Raw genomic sequence first — 20,444 nt, forward strand, 5'->3', positions numbered from 1 at the left:
ATGTGTAGACCGGTAAAACTCGGAGTTCGGGTGTTTGTACATGGGAATTCAGAGTGCCGGGAAGGAAACCTGTGGTTAGTGTAATGACTGGAGGAGCACGGTATTCTAGCAGATTACAGGTAGTGTTGTCAAACATAGAACATGAAAAGACACAGCTACCTGTGTAACCTACATATGATGAGATTTAAACAAGTTCTAACTCGTGCTTGGCTTCCTGGGTTTGTGCGCTGGTTGAGAGTTTGAAATGCTAATCAAGTCATAAGCTTTAAATCTCGACTGGGCAGCGAATGATAACTGTTAAGCGAGTCGAAACGGTTCAAAACCACTCTCTATTCCTCTCTATGAGCTAATCCCATTTGCTGGCAGCAGAGAGCAAACCATAATCAGATGTAATTAAGCACAGGGACTCTGTTGCCTCGCTGGGATCCAAGTGTGACACACAACTGGATTATGTGCACCCATCTGGTGACATCTGCAGAAGTCAGCTGGGAGACACATGGACAGACAGGCAGACGGGCAGATTGCAGGCGCCTTGCGCTTCCCCTCCTAATGCCGTCTGCTCCACCGGGTTCTCCAGCACCAGGCCTGCATGTGGACGGCGGAGCATCGTGCAGAAAACACAAGCTCGTGCCAATTACAGTCTTACAGAGACCAGCCTGCTTCTCGTTTCTCATCACTGTGCTGGTTTCTACGGCCTCGGCATGAAATTCCTCTTCTTTAGATTTCAAATAAAACGTCAGCCTCCATAAGATTTAGATTTATTGACTGCCAGGCAAAAGGAAATCTGTTGCAGGCATACTCCCTGCCATTTACCCATTCATGCTACGTTCTGTCAGCAGGGTTGATTTCTACTGAGACATGTAGGCTTTGAATTCAAGGTGTGTAGCCTGATGGAATTGGATTCATCTTTCCATCCCATTTCTGAGGCCTTCATGATGAGTGTCCTACTCTGACGTGCCACTCAGCTTCTGTAGAAATTCACCTCCATCTCCCTCACAATGACTCTGTGTTCCTGGCTCACATATTAATGTGTTTAAATAATTCTAGCACAGCCAATAAGTTGTCGATCGCACCTAAAGCCCAGTGCAGTGAATCCCCCGTGTGCATTCAGCAGAGCTGCCTCAGGACAAACCGTGCACACCACCACAAGCATCCACCGGGTCAGGCTGGGTAACTGAAGCTTTTCTGAAAATGCAATTGCTATAATTTATCTGTGTGCTCCGAGGGAATCACTGGCTGCGGTCGCACAACAGCGGTGAGCGTGGGTTTGTGTGGTGGGCGTGTGGCGGTGCGTATGACGTATAATGTATACAGCACATCACTATCGGTGTAAAACGGGAGAGGGAGCTGGGGAGGAGAGGGAGAAGGAGAAAGAGGGATAACAGACAAGAGTTTGTGTTTGGCCCGAGTCTGAGAGATGAATGTTTGCTATGCCTCCCCCCCCCCCCCACTCGTCCCATCCTCCGTCCAGAAAGAGGAGGGTGAACGAGACATTCCTCTGTTCCACAATTCAAATATGTCACCGAGCAGGGCTCGGACCACAGGGAGGGAAGGGCCCGGGTAAGCCAAAGGTTAAGGATGAGAGAGTGAGACAGAGAGAGAGAGAGAGAGGAAGGCCACCCCTGAGAGGAGAATGAGCAATCCCACAACATGGCTCCGTCATGGACACTCAATCATCCCTCAATCATCCATCAAATGAGCCCCGTCCACCCCATCCACCTCTCCGGCATGTTACCACAGTTTCCCCTCGTCCCTCTTTCTGCACACAGACACGGGCAGACCTCCGTGTGACTAAACACAACTCACACAGCTGGAGTCGGCCATGTTAACTATCACATCTCATTCATACAAATGCTCTTGGAAGCCGTCGGGTCGGGCCGGGCCCAACCCGACCCAACAGTGTGACGGCACACGGGTGCGAGGCCTGCAGGCTGCAGCAACAGCTTTAGGACACTGATGGCGTGAAAGGCAACAGTACTTCCCTTTATGAGGAGAATTGTTTTCAAAGGGAGAGGCGAGGTGGGGGGGGGGGTGAAGTCGCAAGATTAAAAGTGGACATTTGTTTTGTATATGTTGTGCTCTGCCAAAACGCAGCAATTTTCTATGAATCTAAAACAACTTTCCTGGCTCGGACCCCACAGGCCGCCCGCTGCCAGGAAAGACTTTTTTTACCTGTTTATATGCAGGTAAAGTAACAGAGTGGAATCATATGAGATTCTTTTTCCCCAACCCAACATCAGCGTGCTACATAAGGTGGGAGAGGGCTGCAGCACCACACGGCCACAGGTAGAGGAGTTTAGTCCACTAACAGTTACACAACATCTAAGTTAGGAGACATGTGAAGGACTTGTAGAGGGCTGGGGAACTACTTCCTCCTGCGGCGTCCAGGGACACTTCTTTACCAGATTAGTTCTACATAGTCCAAGTCCCTTTTATCTGTGACAGAGTGATTCATTATGCTTCCTGTTAGACCCACATATCACTAATACACTACATGTAACAGAGAGAATGGACAGAAATATAAAACACCAAACACAACTAAAGCAACTAAACTGGTCGAATCGAAGTTAAAGTGATAAATGTAGGGATGGAAGAGAAATTGAATGAGACCAACGACACATTAAAACGCAATAAGAGGACATTAGAAATAAATTAAGGGTGGGCTTGATTGAGGCATCCGGGTAGCGTAGCGGTCTATTCCGTTGCCTTCCAACACAGGGATCGCCGGTTTGAATCCCCGTGTTGCCTCCGGCTTGATTGGGCATCCCAACAGACACAACTGGCCGTGTCTGCGGGTGAGAAGCTGGATGTGGGTATGTGTCCTGGTCGCTGCGCTAGCGCCTCCTCTGGTCAGTCAGGGCACCTGTTTGGGGCAGGGGGGGGACTGGGGGAATAGCGTGATCCTCCCATGCGCTACATCCCCCTGGTGAAACTCCTCACTGTCAGGTGAAAAGAAGCGGCTGGTGACTCCACATGTATGGGAGGAGACATGTGGTAGTCTGCGGCCCTCCCCAAATCAGCAGAGGGGGTGGAGCAGAGACCGAGCCGGCTCAGAAGAGTGGGGTAATTGGTCGGATACAACTGGGGAGAAAAATTGGGGAAAATCTAAAAAAGGGAAAAAAAGAGAGAGCTCACGTTCACTTTTATGGCGTCATCTCCTCCTCCAAGCCATCTGATGGCAGCCGGTGCTGATAACTTCCACTCCCTGTGAGCAGTAACTGACCCATTAACTGTGGCCAGTCATGTACCGCTGTGCATTGTGAAGGTGATCAGTGACCTGTATAGCAGAGCTGCTACTCAGGACACATCAGTGAATCACTGCTGCCAGAACGTTTAGTAAACTGAAACCATCGTCAGACTAAGCCGAGCCAATTAAATGAACGAGGACTCAGAGTAAATCCTGTAGGAAACCCCTGATAAATACAGTATCTGTGCCCTGCTAAACATACGCTGGACTATGAACACTTTCCCTCCATAAGAAAGTCTTTGTCATTGACCATTGGGGATATTGGTCTCATTTAGAGAACTATGCCCAGCTTAAAAATCTTGGCAGCCATCCGTCATGTTAGCTAAACTTTTGGAAGTGCATGGTGGGCTAATTCTTGGCTTCTCATACAACTCCTTACCCTCAGCGTCTGTAATGCGGACAAAAGGGACAAAACTTAGAAGGACAAAACTTGGTGAAGGGTGGGTCAGATTAGCCATTACAGGCAGTCTGACTGTTCATACGTTAACCTTGAAAGAGATTGGAGATCCTTCTGCAAACCTTAATAAACAGCACTGATTTCAAATAGTGCGTAATGGATAGAATGTGTATAGTTGATGCTGTCCAGCACTGACCGCAGTATACATTGATGAGCCAAATCACCACCTGCCTAACATGCTGCTGGTCCTCCGTGTGCCGCCAAAACGGCTCCAACCCACCGAGGCATGGACTCTACAAGACCTCTGATGGTGTCCTGAGGTATCTGGCACCAAAACATTAGCAGCAGAGCCTTCAAGTCCTGTAAGTTGCAAGTGGCACTGCCATGGATCAGATTTGTTGGTCCAGCACATCCCACAGATGCTAAATCAGATTGAGATGTGGAGAATTTGGAGGCCAGGGCAACACCTTGAACACTTCATCATGCTCCTCAAACCATTCCTGAACAGTGTGTGCAGTGTGGCAGAGCACATTATCCTGCTGAAAGAGGCCACTACCATCAGGGAATAGAACTGCCATGAAGGGGTATAGTACCTGGTCTGCAATGATGTTTAGGTAGGTGGCACGTGTCAAATTGACATACACATGAATGGCTGGACCCAGATTTTCCCAGCAGCAGGGTGTGATACACTGTGTGTTGTGACACATTCCTCCCATAACCATTGTTAAAATGTTCTGTGACTTGTGCCACAGTAGACCTTCTGTCAGTTCAGACCAGACAGGATAGCTTTCGTTGCCCTCACGCATCGATGAGCCTTGGCCACCCAGCACCCTGTTGCCAGTTTGCGGTTCGTCCCTCTTTGGACCACTGTCAGTAGATACTCACCACTGTGACTGGGAGCACCCCACAAGCCTTGGTGGTTCAGAGATGCTCTGACCCCGTGATCTGGTCATAGTCCATTGTCAAAGTTGCTCAGGTCTTTACTCCTGCCCATTTCTCCTGCATCCAGCACTTTGACCACAAGAACAGATTGTTTGCTTACCATCTAATCTACCCAGACCTTCACATTGTTTGGCGATGATCAACGTTATTTGGTTCCCCTGTAAGTGGTTATGTTTTGGCTCATCGGTGTATAGGCATATATGGGCGACAGGCATGGGCACAAGTCCATGAATACTGGGATGGCATCTAGCGCTTGACCTGTGCCCCCGTTCATGGCGTTAGTGGTAGTGTCAGGAAGGACATCCCAAATAAAATGTTGCCAAATAATTATGTGAATTGACAAGACCATACCGGATCGGTCGAGGCCCGGGTTAACAACAGCCACCATTGGTGCTGTGCCCTCACAGGGTACTGATGAAAACTTTAAAATCTGCTGTGGTGACCCCTGAGAAACAGGGAACAAGCCGGAAGAAGAAGAAGAAAAGCAGAAGAAGAACAGTGTGTAGGCATTTACATTAATGTATTGCTGGTGTATCCTCTGTCCCAATGCATGAACAAGAATACACATATTAACAATCAGGATTTATGAAAGGAACAGCGGTAATAAGAAGATCTCCCACTGTGTTCCCTTGATGATGGAGGCCGAACAACATGCGAGCGCAGCTGCATTTCTCATATACTCGGTTGCAAGCTGCTGATGAATTCAGTCCACTGTTGGGAGTTACATAAACTCTTTAGCAGCACCGAGCAAGTTCACAATGGTGGTCTGAGGCCTGAGAGCACCATGGTATCAAATGCAGGGGCAAGAGTAGATTTCCTTTCAACGGCCCAGAACCATTTCATTAAGTGAACACAGGACTGGCTGCTCTCTGTCCACTACAGTCTGACTAGACTGCTGGCAAGAGGACAATATTTCTAACTGCTAATAATCATAATCATAATTATTATTGTTATTATCATTATTATTATTATTATTATATGATAGTAATGATAATATAATATTAATAACACTAATAATAATATAATAGTAATAATAATAATATAGTATTATAATAATAATAATAAATCTTAGTTGTATAGTGCTTTTCATGGTACACAAAGACGCTTTACATAAGATACAAAAAATAAAAATAAAAGCAATACACCAAAAGCATAAAACACACAACATTAATCATACACTAAAGCCAGCTGTGAAAACGTGAGTTGTGATGAGTGGTGTGAGGGTGGCCAGATGGGTCCAGTCTGTGGTGATTTTGGGCAGGGAGGGAGAGGTGAGCAGATCTGTCACCCAGCTTCTTCCTGTTTGCTGCTGGGATCGTATCGATCTAATCAATCTGGACTAATTAGAATGCAAAGCGAGTGAAAACATGTGATCCTTCTGAGTACTCTGTGGTTCTCCTACACCTCAGATCTCCAGCTCCCCCTCCTCCTCCTCCTATGAGCTCCAGCTACAGCCAGTCATGTTGTGGTGAGTCAAGAGGGCTCAGCTCCCCCTGCACGCAGCCCATCTCAGCACTGAGGCTGCAATGTAAGCAGTGTTGACACAGTAGACGTCAGCCTGCCACACCATGTCCCAGACCATATCCCAGACCATATTCCAGACCATGTCCCAAACCATGTCCCAAACCATGTCTCAGACCATGTCCCAGACCATGTCTCAAACCATATCCCAGACCATCTCCCAAACCATGTCCCAGACCATGTCCCAAACCATGTCTCAGACCATGTCCCAAACCATGTCCCAGACCATATCCCAGACCATGTCCCAAACCATGTTCCAGACCAAGTCCCAAACCATGTCTCAGACCATGTCCCAGATCATGTCCCAAACCATATCCCAGACCATGTCCCAGACCATGTCCCTGTTGGACCAAACTTGACTTTTCACCGTCGCGCCCCGAGGCTGAGCTGAGGAGGCCATCCAGGAGGAGAGTCATCAGCTCTTCTCCACCGTCAGGAGCCCCGAGAGGCTGAGGAGGGCAGCAGGTCTGAGGTGTGTGTGGAAGGAGGACCAGCTGTGGCTTCCAGTTACACACCTGTCACCAGCTTGACGTTTGTGTGTGTCTGACACACATCTCACCGTCACATCTGATGGCCTCACACAGTACGAGCTTCAGCAACGTCCTCCCATCAGAAGACGTGGAAGCCTCAACAGAAGGCTACATTTACACGCAGTACCTTGAAAATCACTTGATGGGCTGACTGGGGGACTATGAGACCCCCCCCTGTGACGAGGCTGGGGTCCTGTGGTGGCTGTTGTCCCTGCCACTCCTCATGGAGCAGAAACTGGCTGAAAATAATACGTCACTAAGATAACCAAACTAGCTGCACCATCTCCCCAACACCGTCCTCTTAGTACTCCACGCCTCCATACCTCCATGTCATCCTGTCCCCAACACCGTCCTCTTCATACCTCCACGCCTCCATACCTCCATGTCAGTCTGTCCCCAACACCGTCCTCTTAGTACTCCACGCCTCCATACCTCCACGTCATCCTGTCCCCAACACCGTCCTCTTCATACCTCCACGCCTCCATACCTCCATGTCAGTCTGTCCCCAACACCGTCCTCGTAGTACTCCACGCCTCCATACCTCCATGTCATCCTGTCCCCAACACCGTCCTCTTCATACCTCCACGCCTCCATACCTCCATGTCATCCTGTCCCCAACACCGTCCTCTTAGTACGCCACGCCTCCATACCTCCATGTCAGTCTGTCCCCAACACCGTCCTCTTGGTACTCCACGCCTCCATACCTCCATGTCATCCTGTCCCCAACACCGTCCTCTTAGTACGCCACGCCTCCATACCTCCATGTCATCCTGTCCCAAACACCGTCCTCTTAGTACTCCACGCCTCCATACCTCCATGTCAGTCCGTCCCCAACACCGTCCTCTTAGTACTCCACGCCTCCATACCTCCATGTCAGCCTGGCCCCAACACCGTCCTCTTCATACCTCCACGCCTCCATACCTCCATGTCATCCTGTCCCCAACACCGTCCTCTTCATACCTCCACGCCTCCATACCTCCATGTCATCCTGTCCCCAACACCGTCCTCTTAGTACGCCACGCCTCCATACCTCCATGTCAGTCTGTCCCCAACACCGTCCTCTTGGTACTCCACGCCTCCATACCTCCATGTCATCCTGTCCCCAACACCGTCCTCTTAGTACGCCACGCCTCCATACCTCCATGTCATCCTGTCCCAAACACCGTCCTCTTAGTACTCCACGCCTCCATACCTCCATGTCAGTCCGTCCCCAACACCGTCCTCTTAGTACTCCACGCCTCCATACCTCCATGTCAGCCTGGCCCCAACACCGTCCTCTTCATACCTCCACGCCTCCATACCTCCATGTCAATCTGTCCCCAACACCGACCTCTTGGTACTCAACGCCTCCATACCTCCATGTCATCCTGTCCCCAACACCGTCCTCTTAGTACTCCACGCCTCCATACCTCCATGTCATCCTGTCCCCAACACCGTCCTCTTAGTACTCCACGCCTCCATAACTCCATGTCAGCCTGTCCCCAACACCGTCCTCTTCATACCTCCATGCCTCCATACCTCCATGTCACCCTGTCCCCAACACCGTCCTCTTTGTACCTCCATGTCTCCATACCTCCATGTCACCCTGTCCCCAACACCGTCCTTTTCGTACCTCCACGCCTCCATACCTCCATGTTAGCCTGTCCCCAACACCGTCCTCTTCGTACCTCCATGCCTGGTCAGCCTGTCCCACAGCTGATCACTTCTGTCTTAATTGCCACTTTGGGGTGTAAAGCATGCCAGGAATTCCGCACCACAAGAATGCCATGGAAGCGGGTGGTGGTTATGGGATGGCCGATGCACATCATGCACACCGTCTCCCCTTCACATCAACAACACACACACTCGTCTCCACACATCCGTGCAGCTCCCTTCCTTGCACAACCACAGCTGTCAGGCTGTGGAATGCTGCTTTAGCGCCATCTTCCTGCCACCGCTAGCCTCCCCCCCACACTTTTCTAGCCTCAAATCCCCCCACCCACCTCTCTATCTCTCACACTCACATTGTGTTCCTTTGCCATTTCGCTCTGTACAAATTCCCACCTGTGTCCTGTACACACACACACGCACACACGCACCCACACAGAGTCAGAAGTGGACTCCAGAGGAGGGGGAAGAGGCGTCCTCGGGGCCCTGCCTCTCTCTCCATAAGTCCTCCCACTGCCTGCGTCTGACCTGCACAGCAGACAGACAGCATGCAGCAAACTTTCCCATCACTGCGCGCTACACCAGCCTCCGAGTCCGCCTCCGCCGGACCCACACAGCTGCTCTGACTCTGTAACGGGCTCCAGGTCAGCCTCCCAGACACACACACACACACACACACACACACACACACACACACACACACACACACACACACACACACACACACACACACACACACACACACAGGGTTAGTCAAAGCAAGCTGCTTCCCAGCGGCCACCCTCACACCTGGAGGAGGAGGAGGAGGAGGACTGGAAGAGGAGGACTGCTGCTGCTGCACCGTGTTGTCCTCTGTGTGTGTCTCCACCCTGCTGCTGGACTTTCCCTCTGGCACTTCTTCTCCCTCCACCTTCACACCATCACACAGGAGAGGAGACAAGGGCTGAGAACAAAGTCAGAGGACTGGAAGAGTTGAGGAAGAAAGAGAGGAAGGAGAAAAGGGGGATTTTTGGGATTTCTTTTTCTTTTCCCAACTTTGTTGTGCTGTTGTGTTTTCAGCAGACATTAACTGCCTGGACTGACCAGAGATATTTTCTTCTTCTTTTTTTTTTATTGATTCGTTTTTCATTTGTTTGGACTGGAAACTTGGCAGGGTTGCCAGGTTTGTGGCAGTTTTCTGTCTTTTGGAGAGTTGAGGACACCTGTGATCACACGTTTTCTCTTCTCCTTTTCTTCCAGACCAGACGCAGCATCAGGAAAGTAAGTCCCGTCCGTCTCATCCTCCTCTCCTGCTCATTAGCTTGACTCCAGCTTTGTTGTGGCAAATTGAACTCGGTGGAATTTGTGTTTTGCTATAAAACATGCCGGTCTGGTTTCAGTTCAGTAAGGGCTGTAGTCATCCGGTGTGCACACACACCACACCGCCCGCCTGCACAGGAACATTGTGAATTATGCTAATGTTTAGTACACTAACACAAATACTTGTGCAAAAAATAAATACAAAAATCACTGTCCCGTTGGTTTCCCTGCCTGCAGATAAAATAACACACACTCGTTCAGACAAAACAGCAACACAAAGCATGATAAATCTTGATGTTTGTGCAGCAGTGCATGTGAGCCGGGGTTCTTTATGCATCTGACCTTCGTTTCCACAGGAGTGTGTCTGTAAGATGTTCTGCTCTCGGAGAGTCCTGCAGCAGTGGTGCTTCGCAGCGTTCCTGCTCTGCTCTCCTGTGCCGCACTACGGAAGGCCCATCGATGCCCTGAGCAGCAGAATGTAAGTTTCTCAGCCTCTCACCAGCTTTACGCTGCCGCCGCTCTTACTGCACTGGAACGCCGTCGCGACACACTCATAAATGTGCAGAGGACATTTCAAGGAAATGTGGTTCAAGATGGAATAATTACTCTTTAGCCCCCCCCCCCACACACACACACACGTGAAAGAAACACAAGCTGGATTTTTCCATATAGTTATCTCCTTCTCGTGCACTTATTCAGAAGGCGTCCTGCTTGGTGGGCTAGCAAACGCTGTGTGTCTTACCGTCCTGGAAAAAGAGCTGACTTGTGAAAGGTGTCGGCAGCTGTTTTGACAGTCTTGACCCACCTGCATGTCTGTCTACGCAGAGGGACCATCAACATGATAAAGAAACACTAACTCTGAGACCCGTTTTGACCTCCTTCCTCTCTTTTTACCATTGCACCCTCCCTCCTTCTACCTTTCCTGTGGGTCTCGAGTGCTGGAAACGGGTTTTAGGTCTTTGGGGTGTTGTCCCGTAGACGTTGTAGCGTGCCGTTAACATCCAGCCCTGAATGGAGCATGGGCTTCGGCTGACGGTGGCCAGATAAACCAGAAACCACCAGATAAATACAGAAACATTGCCCCCTCTGAACCGTCCCTGGTACACCAGCTTTACGATCCGCTATGCAGAGCTGGCTGGTTTCACCCTGCCCTGCACCAAATAATGCTAATGTATGGCTAGGCTGTGTACCAAGCAAAACCGATGCTTCTGCTGAAGCATATTATGCCTAGATGAGTAAATGTACACTGCTCGAGTTCTCAAGCCAAAATGCAAAACACGCGTCAAGTCAAGAGGTTTTTCCCTCTGGAAAGATAACATCCCTGAAAAGGGTTCTGGTGCGTCTTCGCTGCCAGTGGTGCACTTTGGGCAAATCAGGTTTTAATGAAGCAGCGGTCATAATGCAAGGATGTGAGAAGAAGCTCCAAAGGTGGTCAATATTTGGGACCAGCAGGACATAACCATAACATTGACACAATCTGTGAGGCTTCTTTTCTCCTGTGTTAATATGCCCCCCTCCCCCCAAAAAATGCTTTGGCCTCGAGATTCTTGGCCCCAATAGCTTAATCAGTTTAGAGACTTGAGAGGGAGATCACATCTGAAATGCATTTGGCCATAGTAGTGTACAATTTAAACCTGGTTCCTGAGGAAGAGAGAGAGAGAGAGAGAGAGAGAGAGAGAGAGAGAGAGAGAGAGAGAGAGAGAGAGAGAGAGAGAGAGAGAGAGAGAGAGAGAGAGAGAGAGAGAGAGAGAGAGAGAGAGAGAGAGAGAGAGAGAGAGAGAGAGAGAGAGAGAGAGAGAGAGAGAGAGAGAGAGAGAGAGAGAGTCTTGAGCGTTATTAGAACCATGCCTGGCTGTGTCATGTCAGCAAGCATGCTTACATGGAGGCTGTGGGTTTGGTTCCCGGTGCAGAGCTGCAGAAGGTGCAGTGTGTGCGGGCCGTTCGGCTTGTATCCGGGGAAATGGGGGTCTGCCCGTTGTGCGTTATGTGTGTAATAGGATTTCAAGACTCAGATGATTCCACCTAAAGAGAAAGGGAAGCCAACATGGCCGTGATGAGAGCGTGATAAGGGCACGTAGCAGTAAGGCTGTGCAGAAGGTGTAAACTTGTTCAGAAGGTTTCTGGCGATCAGGGAAAATGTTAATCGGACCCCTAACAGTTGATCTCGTGTGGTCTTTTCTCAGGGGGGTGCCTATTATTTTGAACAATTGAATTAATCTAATTTGACCTAATATTGAACACACATTACTGACATTGCTGGGGGTTTTTTTTCCCCCAAATGGATTTCGAAAAGCCAGATGGAAATTAGAAAGACTGAGGCCTTTCAAATGCTGCAAGTGAGGTAATCGGAGCCACTGTAGACACAGTTTGAACAAGTAGGCCTACATATCGTCCCAGCGCACATCAAACAGGGCTCTGAAAGCCTGGGAAGGAGCAAAATCTGAGCAATCAATAGTTCTGGCCGGGAGCCACCGAGCCTTAGGAGGCAAACCAATGTTTCATTTGACTGGGAGCCAGCGCTGGGCCCGGGGTTCAATCAGCCTGCAGGGGGAAATGACATGCCTGGTGGTTAGGGTGTACACCGGGCACACTCCTCCTTTCATACACATCCCATCCCCTCCAACACACACACACACACACACATCTTCCCTCACACAGAGAAACAATTAACATCAGGTAAAACAAAAAAACGGTGTGCTGGATGGGTGCCAGTCACCTCAGGATGTATCCGAGCCTTTTTTCTTTCCTTTCTTTTTTTTTTTGTGTTTTTCTTCCACTCTTTCTCTTTCCTACCGGCCTTTTTCTCTTTGAGAGGTGTTTGATGTGAACCTAGAAGGTGAAAATGGAGGAAGATCAGTGTATTCCCAGGATTATTTTTTCCAGCCCTGAGAGTCACAGGAAATATCTGTATGCATATAAACAGAAGCCGCTCTGCACAGGCTCGTCCGCAGGAGACAGACCTGGTCTGCAGGAGACAGACCTGGTCTACAGGAGACAGACCTGGTCTGGGAGATCTTCTCTGTCCGGCAGAAATTTGCTTCAGCTTGATACTCGCTGAAGGAACGCTCAAAAAAATGGGGAGCTGTGCCGCGTCGCGTTTGACCCGTTGTCAGATGTGTTTCAGAACAGTCGTCGGTTTGTGCGCAGCTTCGGCTGAAGCTTTATTTCAGCTGAAACCGAGAATAAATAATTGCTGAAATTGCAGACTGCGCACAACACTTCTGCTGTACACTCAGAGAAATAATGATCACTGTAAAGGTGCAAATGTTGAATTCTTACAATGCAAAAGCTCCATGAGGCGAGCCGCTGTTGTTTGCCAGTATTTTCTGGAGCTGGACTGAGTTCCACCCATTACTGCAGAACAACTGTGTATACTATTGACTTAAGATGACAGATTAAAGTACACTTGCAGAAGGTAAACAGGGGAAATCTTTGTTCTCGCAACAGCTGAATAGCTACGATCTGATCCAGGTAATCAGGCTCAATATCTTCTGCTGAGGCCCTGGTGTTTATGTGCTCAGACACTGGAGGGAGAAAACAGTGTTTAGCTGAGGTGTTCAGCAGTGCTCGCTCTGCTGCAGTTCCCATGGCTCGGAGAGCAGCGCTGAACACTGCCCTTTCCCTCTCTATTTTCATAAGATTTAAGGCCTGGGTAACAGGACACTCCGGCAAAGCAAAGCATGAATCCTTTGCTGTTCATACAGTACCTGAAAAGATAACAGGTCATGTCAAATCCTGCAGCAGGGCAAGGCCCTATCCCATCTGGTCCAAATCAGGACAACAGCCGAAGATCTAACAGAGTCTGACTGGGACTCGTATCTTTCCTTTCCCCCTTCATCGTAGTGCTGCTCCCCATCTTATAATGTTCATACTTGTGGCTAAGTCAAGTGAAAACACAATTTAAATCTGATGAAGAATAAAATGAAAGTAAATCACTACAGTGGTATTATGTGCCTAGTCAGATTACTTTGCTGCATACAGTCTAGTGACAGTTTATACCAATGGGCTCGCTGACCACCATGAATCTGTGAACTACAGGATGTCAATGAGGAGTAATGGCCCCGAGACTTGCCCAATACAACACAAATGCCATGATGAAAAGATATATTTAGTGGAACCTCAGAGGGAAAATTTGCATTTTCCAAAAGAAAGGAAAACTCATCTCAACCCCCTCTGGCAAACTGGTATCTTATGTATCATTGTAACAAGCCTGGAAATGGTTTAATTCCCATGGCTCTATGAATCATGTCATGATGATAGCCAATGATTTTATTGCATGGATACAGGGGTATTTTTTGGAATGCTGCACAATGAAAGCTCTGTTGTCAAACCCACTGAACTAAAGAGCAAGAGAATGACAGAGTCAGGGCAGGGAAGGTGGATTCAGCAGATCAGTGCCATTGTAGGAAAAACATAATCTTTTTAGAGAACACAATAATACAAAAATAAGACCAAAAAAAATAAATAAAAACTCAATGACTATTCTTACTTTGTATTGGCTTACTCATGCAATTGGTCCCGCTGCAACGGCCTATTCATTTGCTTGTTTATACTGACCTCTACTGGTGAATCCTGTGAAAAACACCCCTCATTTGTTCTTTATAATTAAATCGTACAACGTAAAAATGATGGAAACCTGATGCTGTTGTTGTCCGTTTTTCTCTCGAAACATAATTTTCTCATGCCACAGCCCTCTTGTCTTTTCTCCCTTTCACAGGAAACGCTCTGTGACCCACGCTCAGCTGATGCATGACAAAGGACGAACGTTGCAGGACTTCAAGCGTCGCATGTGGCTGCAAGAGCTGCTGGACGAGGTCCACACAGCGGAAATACGTGACCTGCCCACCCGGACGGTGGGCAGCAGCGGTGCCGGGGTCGGCCTCCCTGGGGTGGGCATGACCATCAACCTGAGCACTACTGGCAGCACGCTCTACTCCAAGCCGCCGGGAGGAACCAAGAACCTGCCCATCAGCTTCGGACTAGAAGAGGAGGAGGGCACCAATTTGCCCCAGGAAACCAACAAGTCACAGACGTACAAAGACGGGGCTCTTAAAACATCTGGCAAGAAGAAGAAGAAAGGGAGATCCGGCAAGAGGCGTGAGGGCGAGAAAAGGAAAAGGCGGGCACGCTCGTTGGGATGGCTGCTGGAAAACGAGGCCGGCAGCGGCCTCCACCTGGAGCGGTGGCCTCTCTCCAGTCTGAAGAGGAAACTTACTCACTAAAAAACACTGTCAGTCTCTGACAAAGGTGAGTCCTGATACGTCAACATGGTCTGACTGCAGAATGGTTAAGTCTAGTGTTAATATCAGAGAGGTTAGAGGATCAGGGTTAGGGTTAATATCAGAGAGGTTAGAGCATCAGGGTTAGGGTTAATATCAGAGAGGTTAGAGCATCAGGATTAGGGTTAATATCAGAGAGGTTAGAGCATCAGGGTTAGGGTTAATATCAGGGTTAGGGTTAATATCAGAGGTTAGAGCATCAGGGTTAGGGTTAATATCAGAGAGGTTAGAGCATCAGGGTTAGGGTTAATATCAGAGCGATTAGAGCATTAGGGTTAGGGTTAATATCAGAGAGGTTAGAGCATCAGGGTTAGGGTTAATATCAGAGAGGTTAGAGCATCAGGGTTAGGGTTAATATCAGAGGTTAGAGCATCAGGGTTAGGGTTAATATCAGAGAGGTTCGAGCATCAGGGTTAGGGTTAATATCAGAGAGGTTAGAGCATCAGGGTTAGGGCTAATATCAGAGAGGTTAGAGCATCAGGGTTAGGGTTAATATCAGAGAGATTAGAGCATCAGGGTTAGGGTTAATATCAGAGGTTAGAGCATCAGGGTTAGGGTTAATATCAGAGAGGTTAGAGCTTCAGGGTTAAGGTTAGGGTTAATATCAGAGAGGTTAGAGCTTCAGGGTTAGGGTTAATATCAGAGAGGTTAGAGCTTCAGGGTCAGGGTTAGGTTTAGGGTTAACATCAGAGAGGTTAGAGCATCAGGGTTAGGGTTAGGGTTAATATCAGAGAGGTTAGAGCATCAGGGATAGGGTTAGGGTTAATATCAGAGAGGTTAGAGCATCAGGGTTAGGGTTAATATCCGAGAGGTTAGAGCATCAGGGTTAGGGTTAGGGTTAATATCAGAGAGGTTAGAGCATCAGGGTTAGGGTTAATATCAGAGCGGTTAGAGCATCAGGGTTAGGGTTAATATCAGAGAGGTTAGAGCTTCAGGGTTAGGGTTAATATCAGAGAGGTTAGAGCTTCAGGGTCAGGGTTAGGGTTAATATCAGAGAGGTTAGAGCATCAGGGTCAGGGTTAGGGTTAATATCAGAGAGGTTAGAGCATCAGGGTTAGGGTTAATATCAGAGAGGTTAGAGCATCAGGGTTAGGTTTAGGGTTAACATCAGAGAGGTTAGAGCGTCAGGGTTAGGGTTAATATCAGAGAGGTTAGAGCATCAGGCTTAGGGTTAATATTAGACAGGTTAGAGCATCAGGGTTAGGGTTAGGGTTAATATCAGAGAGGTTAGAGCATCAGGGTTAAGAATATCAGAGAGGTTAGAGCTTCAGGGTTAGGGTTAATATCGAGGTTAGAGCATCAGGGTTAGGGTTAATATCAGAGAGGTTAGAGCATCACTGTTAGGGTTAGGGTTAATATCAGAGAGGTTAGAGCATCTACTGCGTGGTAGTTTGCGCACCCAAAGCAATGGGCATTCCTGTTCGCCGGTGACGGGAACGCCCACATTGCTTATTGGTCGACGGCAGCACGGGAACGCCCCGTCGTAGCAGCATTTAAACTACAACAGCCTAACATGCAGTGTGAGATCCATGTCGTGTGCAAGGAGGTTGTGAGCATGGCCCAAGTACACTGGTTATTGTGCATTTGTGGTGGACGTCTTTTGAGAATTTAAGCATCTGACTCATCTGCCATTTGCGGGTTTCAATGTCTACATGGCGTCCATCTGGAATTCTTAACCCCAAACTAGAAAATATGATTACTCACTGCAGATGAACAGACTGTGAGAACAGTCAAGGCCTCTTCCTGTTTGCAAACTCTTTTAGCAAAGAATCCCAAATCTCTGTGGTGTAAATCTGAGGCCTGGTTAAGTGAGATGACATTAATAAAACCACAAACTTCAGAGGTTAAATACATGCATACGTATACACACACACACGTGCATGTGCTTACACACAACCTTATTATGTTCCTATTTATTATTATTGTTGTTGTTGTTGTTATGGTCCTGTATATGCCCTGTATAATATAAACATGTGATCATATAATTACAGTGAACTCATCTTTGTCAATATTTCTTTGTCTTTCAGAAACCCAAGGATAATTCAAGTGGACACCTAAACAGTCATTCTACAGTCTTGTGTAATAATGATCGTTTGGAAAGAAATAGGGAAATATTTATTATCTGTAAATATTCTAAATACAACAGATTAGTGATGATGATAACAATAAAAGTATGATAGAACATTATTTGATGCTCTGTGGGGCAACAGATTTAAAATCATTGTGAATCCTTGCATTTTTTTAACTATTCCAATCACAAATGTCAGATTTGCGGTAATTTATTTTGTTTGAATGGTGTATTTATTTTTTAAATATATCAAGGTGCTGCTGACCTTCTATATTTTTGTACCATAATGCACTTTAGATATATAAAAATTATATTATATATAAACCAGTAATTTTGTTAATTGACATTTTATGTGGTTGATTGAAATGAAGAAATTAATGGTCATCTTTCTGTGTTACTTCTCAGTTTGACTTGATCTTGTAAGATCAGTCTTCTCTGCCGTCCATTTCCCTTTCTTTTGCTGCTCTTAAGGATTTTCCTGTTGTCCTCCACCCTCCATCAACCTGACACTCAATGACGCCATTAGCTCAGTGTACATGATGGCTGTTGGATGGCCAGCCCCTCTTACAACCAGCTGCCTTCGGTGTTTTGTCTCTTCATGGCCTGCTATGCTTCTGGAATGCCAAAGTTCACTTTGTACAGAAACTGAACACGTAATAGCTCGATGTTGTTGTTTGGCACTTGCACTGAGATAACACTATACTGAATGGATTAAACATTCGACAGTATCCTTTCCTGAGTGTCGTGTGTCTTTGCTGTCGTCCCTCCTTTGGCTGATGTTTAATAATGCGCATCTGGTATACCATGAAGAGTTACAGTGGTATACCATGAAGAGTTACACTGTTATACCACAAAGAGTTACACTGTTATACCATGAAGAGTTACAGTGGTATACCATGAGGAGTTATACTGTTATACCCTGAAGACTTATACTGTTATACCATGAAGAGTTACAGTGGTATACCATGAAGACTTATACTTTTATACCTTGAAGAGTTACACTGTTATAGCATGAAGACTTATACTGTTATACCATGAGGAGTTATACTGTTATACCCTGAAGACTTATACTGTTATACCATGCAGTTACAGTGGTATAGCATGAAGACATACTGTTATACCATGAGGAGTTATACTGTTATACCCTGAAGAGTTATACTGGTATACCATGAAGAGTTATACCATGATGAGTTACACTGGTATACCATGACGAGTTACACTGGTATACCATGAAGAGTTACACTATTATACCATGAAGAGTTACACTGTTATACCATGAAGAGTTACACTGTTATACCATGAGGAGTTACACTGGTATACCATGAGGAGTTACACTGTTATACCATGAGGAGTTAAACTGGTATACCATGAAGAGTTATACTGTTATACCATGAGGAGTTAAACTGGTATACCATGAAGAGTTACACTGGTATACCATGAAGAGTTATACTGGTATACCATGAAGACTTATACTGTTATACCATGAGGAGTTATACTGTTATACCCTGAAGAGTTATACTGGTATACCATGAAGAGTTACACTGTTATACCATGAAGACTTATACTGTTATACCATGAGGAGTTATACTGTTATACCATGAAGAGTTATACTGGTATACCATGAGGAGTTATACTATATACCCTGAAGAGTTATACTGGTATACCATGAAGAGTTATACCATGAGGAATTACACTGGTATACCAGGAAGAGTTACACTGTTATACCATGAGGAGTTATACTGTTATACCCTGAAGAGTTATACTGGTATACCATGAAGAGCTGTACTGGTATACCCTGAAGCGTTATACTGGTATACCATGACGAGTTATACTGGTATACCATGAAGAGTTATACTGGTATACCATGAAGAGTTATACTGTTATGCCATGAAGAGTTATACTGGTATAGCATGAAGAGCTGTACTGTTATACCATGAAGAGTTACACTATTATACCATGACGAGTTACACTGGTATACCATGAAGAGCTGTACTGGTATACCCTGAGAGTTATACTGTTATACCATGACGAGTTACACTGGTATACCATGACGAGTTATACTGGTATACCATGAAGAGCTGTACTGGTATACCCCGAAGAGTTATACTGATATACCATGAAGAGTTGCACTGTTATACCATGAAGAGTTACACTGGTATACCACAAAGAGTTATAATGGTATACCATGAAGAGTTACACTGGTATACCATGAAGAGTTATACTGTTATACCATGAAGAGTTACACTGGGATACCATGAAGAGTTATACTGATATACCATGAAGAGTTACATTGTTATACCATGAAGAGCTATACTGTCATACCATGAAGAGTTACACTGGTATACCATGAAGAGTTATACTGTTATACCATGAAGAGTTATACTGTTATACCATGAAGAGTTATACTGATATACCATGAAGAGTTACACTGGGATACCATGAAGAGTTATACTGATACACCATGAAGAGTTACACTGGTATACCATGACGAGTTATACTGGTATACCATGACGAGTTATACTGGTATACCATGAAGAGTTATACTGTTATGCCATGAAGAATTATACTGGTATAGCATGAAGAGCTGTACTGTTATACCATGAAGAGTTACACTGGCATACCATGACGAGTTACACTGGGATACCATGAAGAGCTGTACTGGCATACCCCGAAGAGTTATACTGATATACCATGAAGAGTTACACTGGTATACCATGAAGTGTTATACTGATATACCACAAAGAGTTATAATGGTATACAATGAAGAGTTACACTGGTATATCATGAAGAGTTATACTGTTATACCATGAAGAGTTACACTGGGATACCATGAAGAGTTACACTGGTATACCATGAAGAGTTATACTGTTATACCATGAAGAGTTATACTGTTATACCATGAAGAGTTATACTGATATACCATGAAGAGTTACACTGGGATACCATAAAGATTTATACTGATATACCATGAAGTTATACTGGTATACCATGAGGAGTTATACTGGTATACCATGAAGAGTTATACTGGTATACCATGAAGAGTTATACTGATATACCATGAAGAGTTACACTGGTATACCATGAAGAGTTATACTGCTATACCATGAAGAGTTAACACTGGTATACCATAAGGAGTTATACTGATATACCATATAGGGCGGCATGGTAGCGCAGTTGTTAGCACGGTCACCTCACAGAAAGAAGGTTCTGGGTTTGAGCCCCGGGGTAGTCCAACCTTGGGGGTCGTCCCGGGTCGTCCTCTGTGTGGAGTTTGCATGTTCTCCCCGTGTCTGCGTGGGTTTTCTCCGGGGGCTCCGGTTTCCTCCCACGGTCCAAAGACATGTAGGTCAGGTCACTCGGCCGTACTAGGTGTGTGTGGGGGGGGGGCTGTGATGGCCTGGCGGCCTGTCCAGGGTGTCTCCCCACCCACTGCCCAATGACTGCCGGGATAGACTCCAGCGACCCTGAGAGCAGGATAAGTGGTTTGGATGATGGATGGATGGATGGCATACCA

The 20,444-nt window shown here is 46.7% G+C and overlaps 1 protein-coding gene across 1 annotated transcript; it reads left to right on the forward strand.

Moving 5' to 3' along the window:
- The first annotated feature begins 9,430 nt into the window (after window positions 1–9,430).
- pthlha (parathyroid hormone-like hormone a) lies at window positions 9,431–17,615 on the forward strand. The gene is made up of 5 exons (XM_056277789.1): window positions 9,431–9,544; window positions 9,940–10,061; window positions 14,301–14,472; window positions 14,524–14,830; window positions 16,890–17,615. Exons 2-4 carry the CDS (start codon window positions 9,955–9,957, stop codon window positions 14,803–14,805), a joined length of 561 nt encoding a protein of 186 aa, XP_056133764.1. The 5' UTR covers window positions 9,431–9,544; window positions 9,940–9,954; the 3' UTR covers window positions 14,806–14,830; window positions 16,890–17,615.
- The last annotated feature ends 2,829 nt before the right edge of the window (window positions 17,616–20,444 follow it).

Source organism: Lampris incognitus, chromosome 3, assembly GCF_029633865.1.
Source record: "Lampris incognitus isolate fLamInc1 chromosome 3, fLamInc1.hap2, whole genome shotgun sequence".
In the NCBI taxonomy this organism is placed as follows: Eukaryota; Metazoa; Chordata; class Actinopteri; order Lampriformes; family Lampridae; genus Lampris; species Lampris incognitus.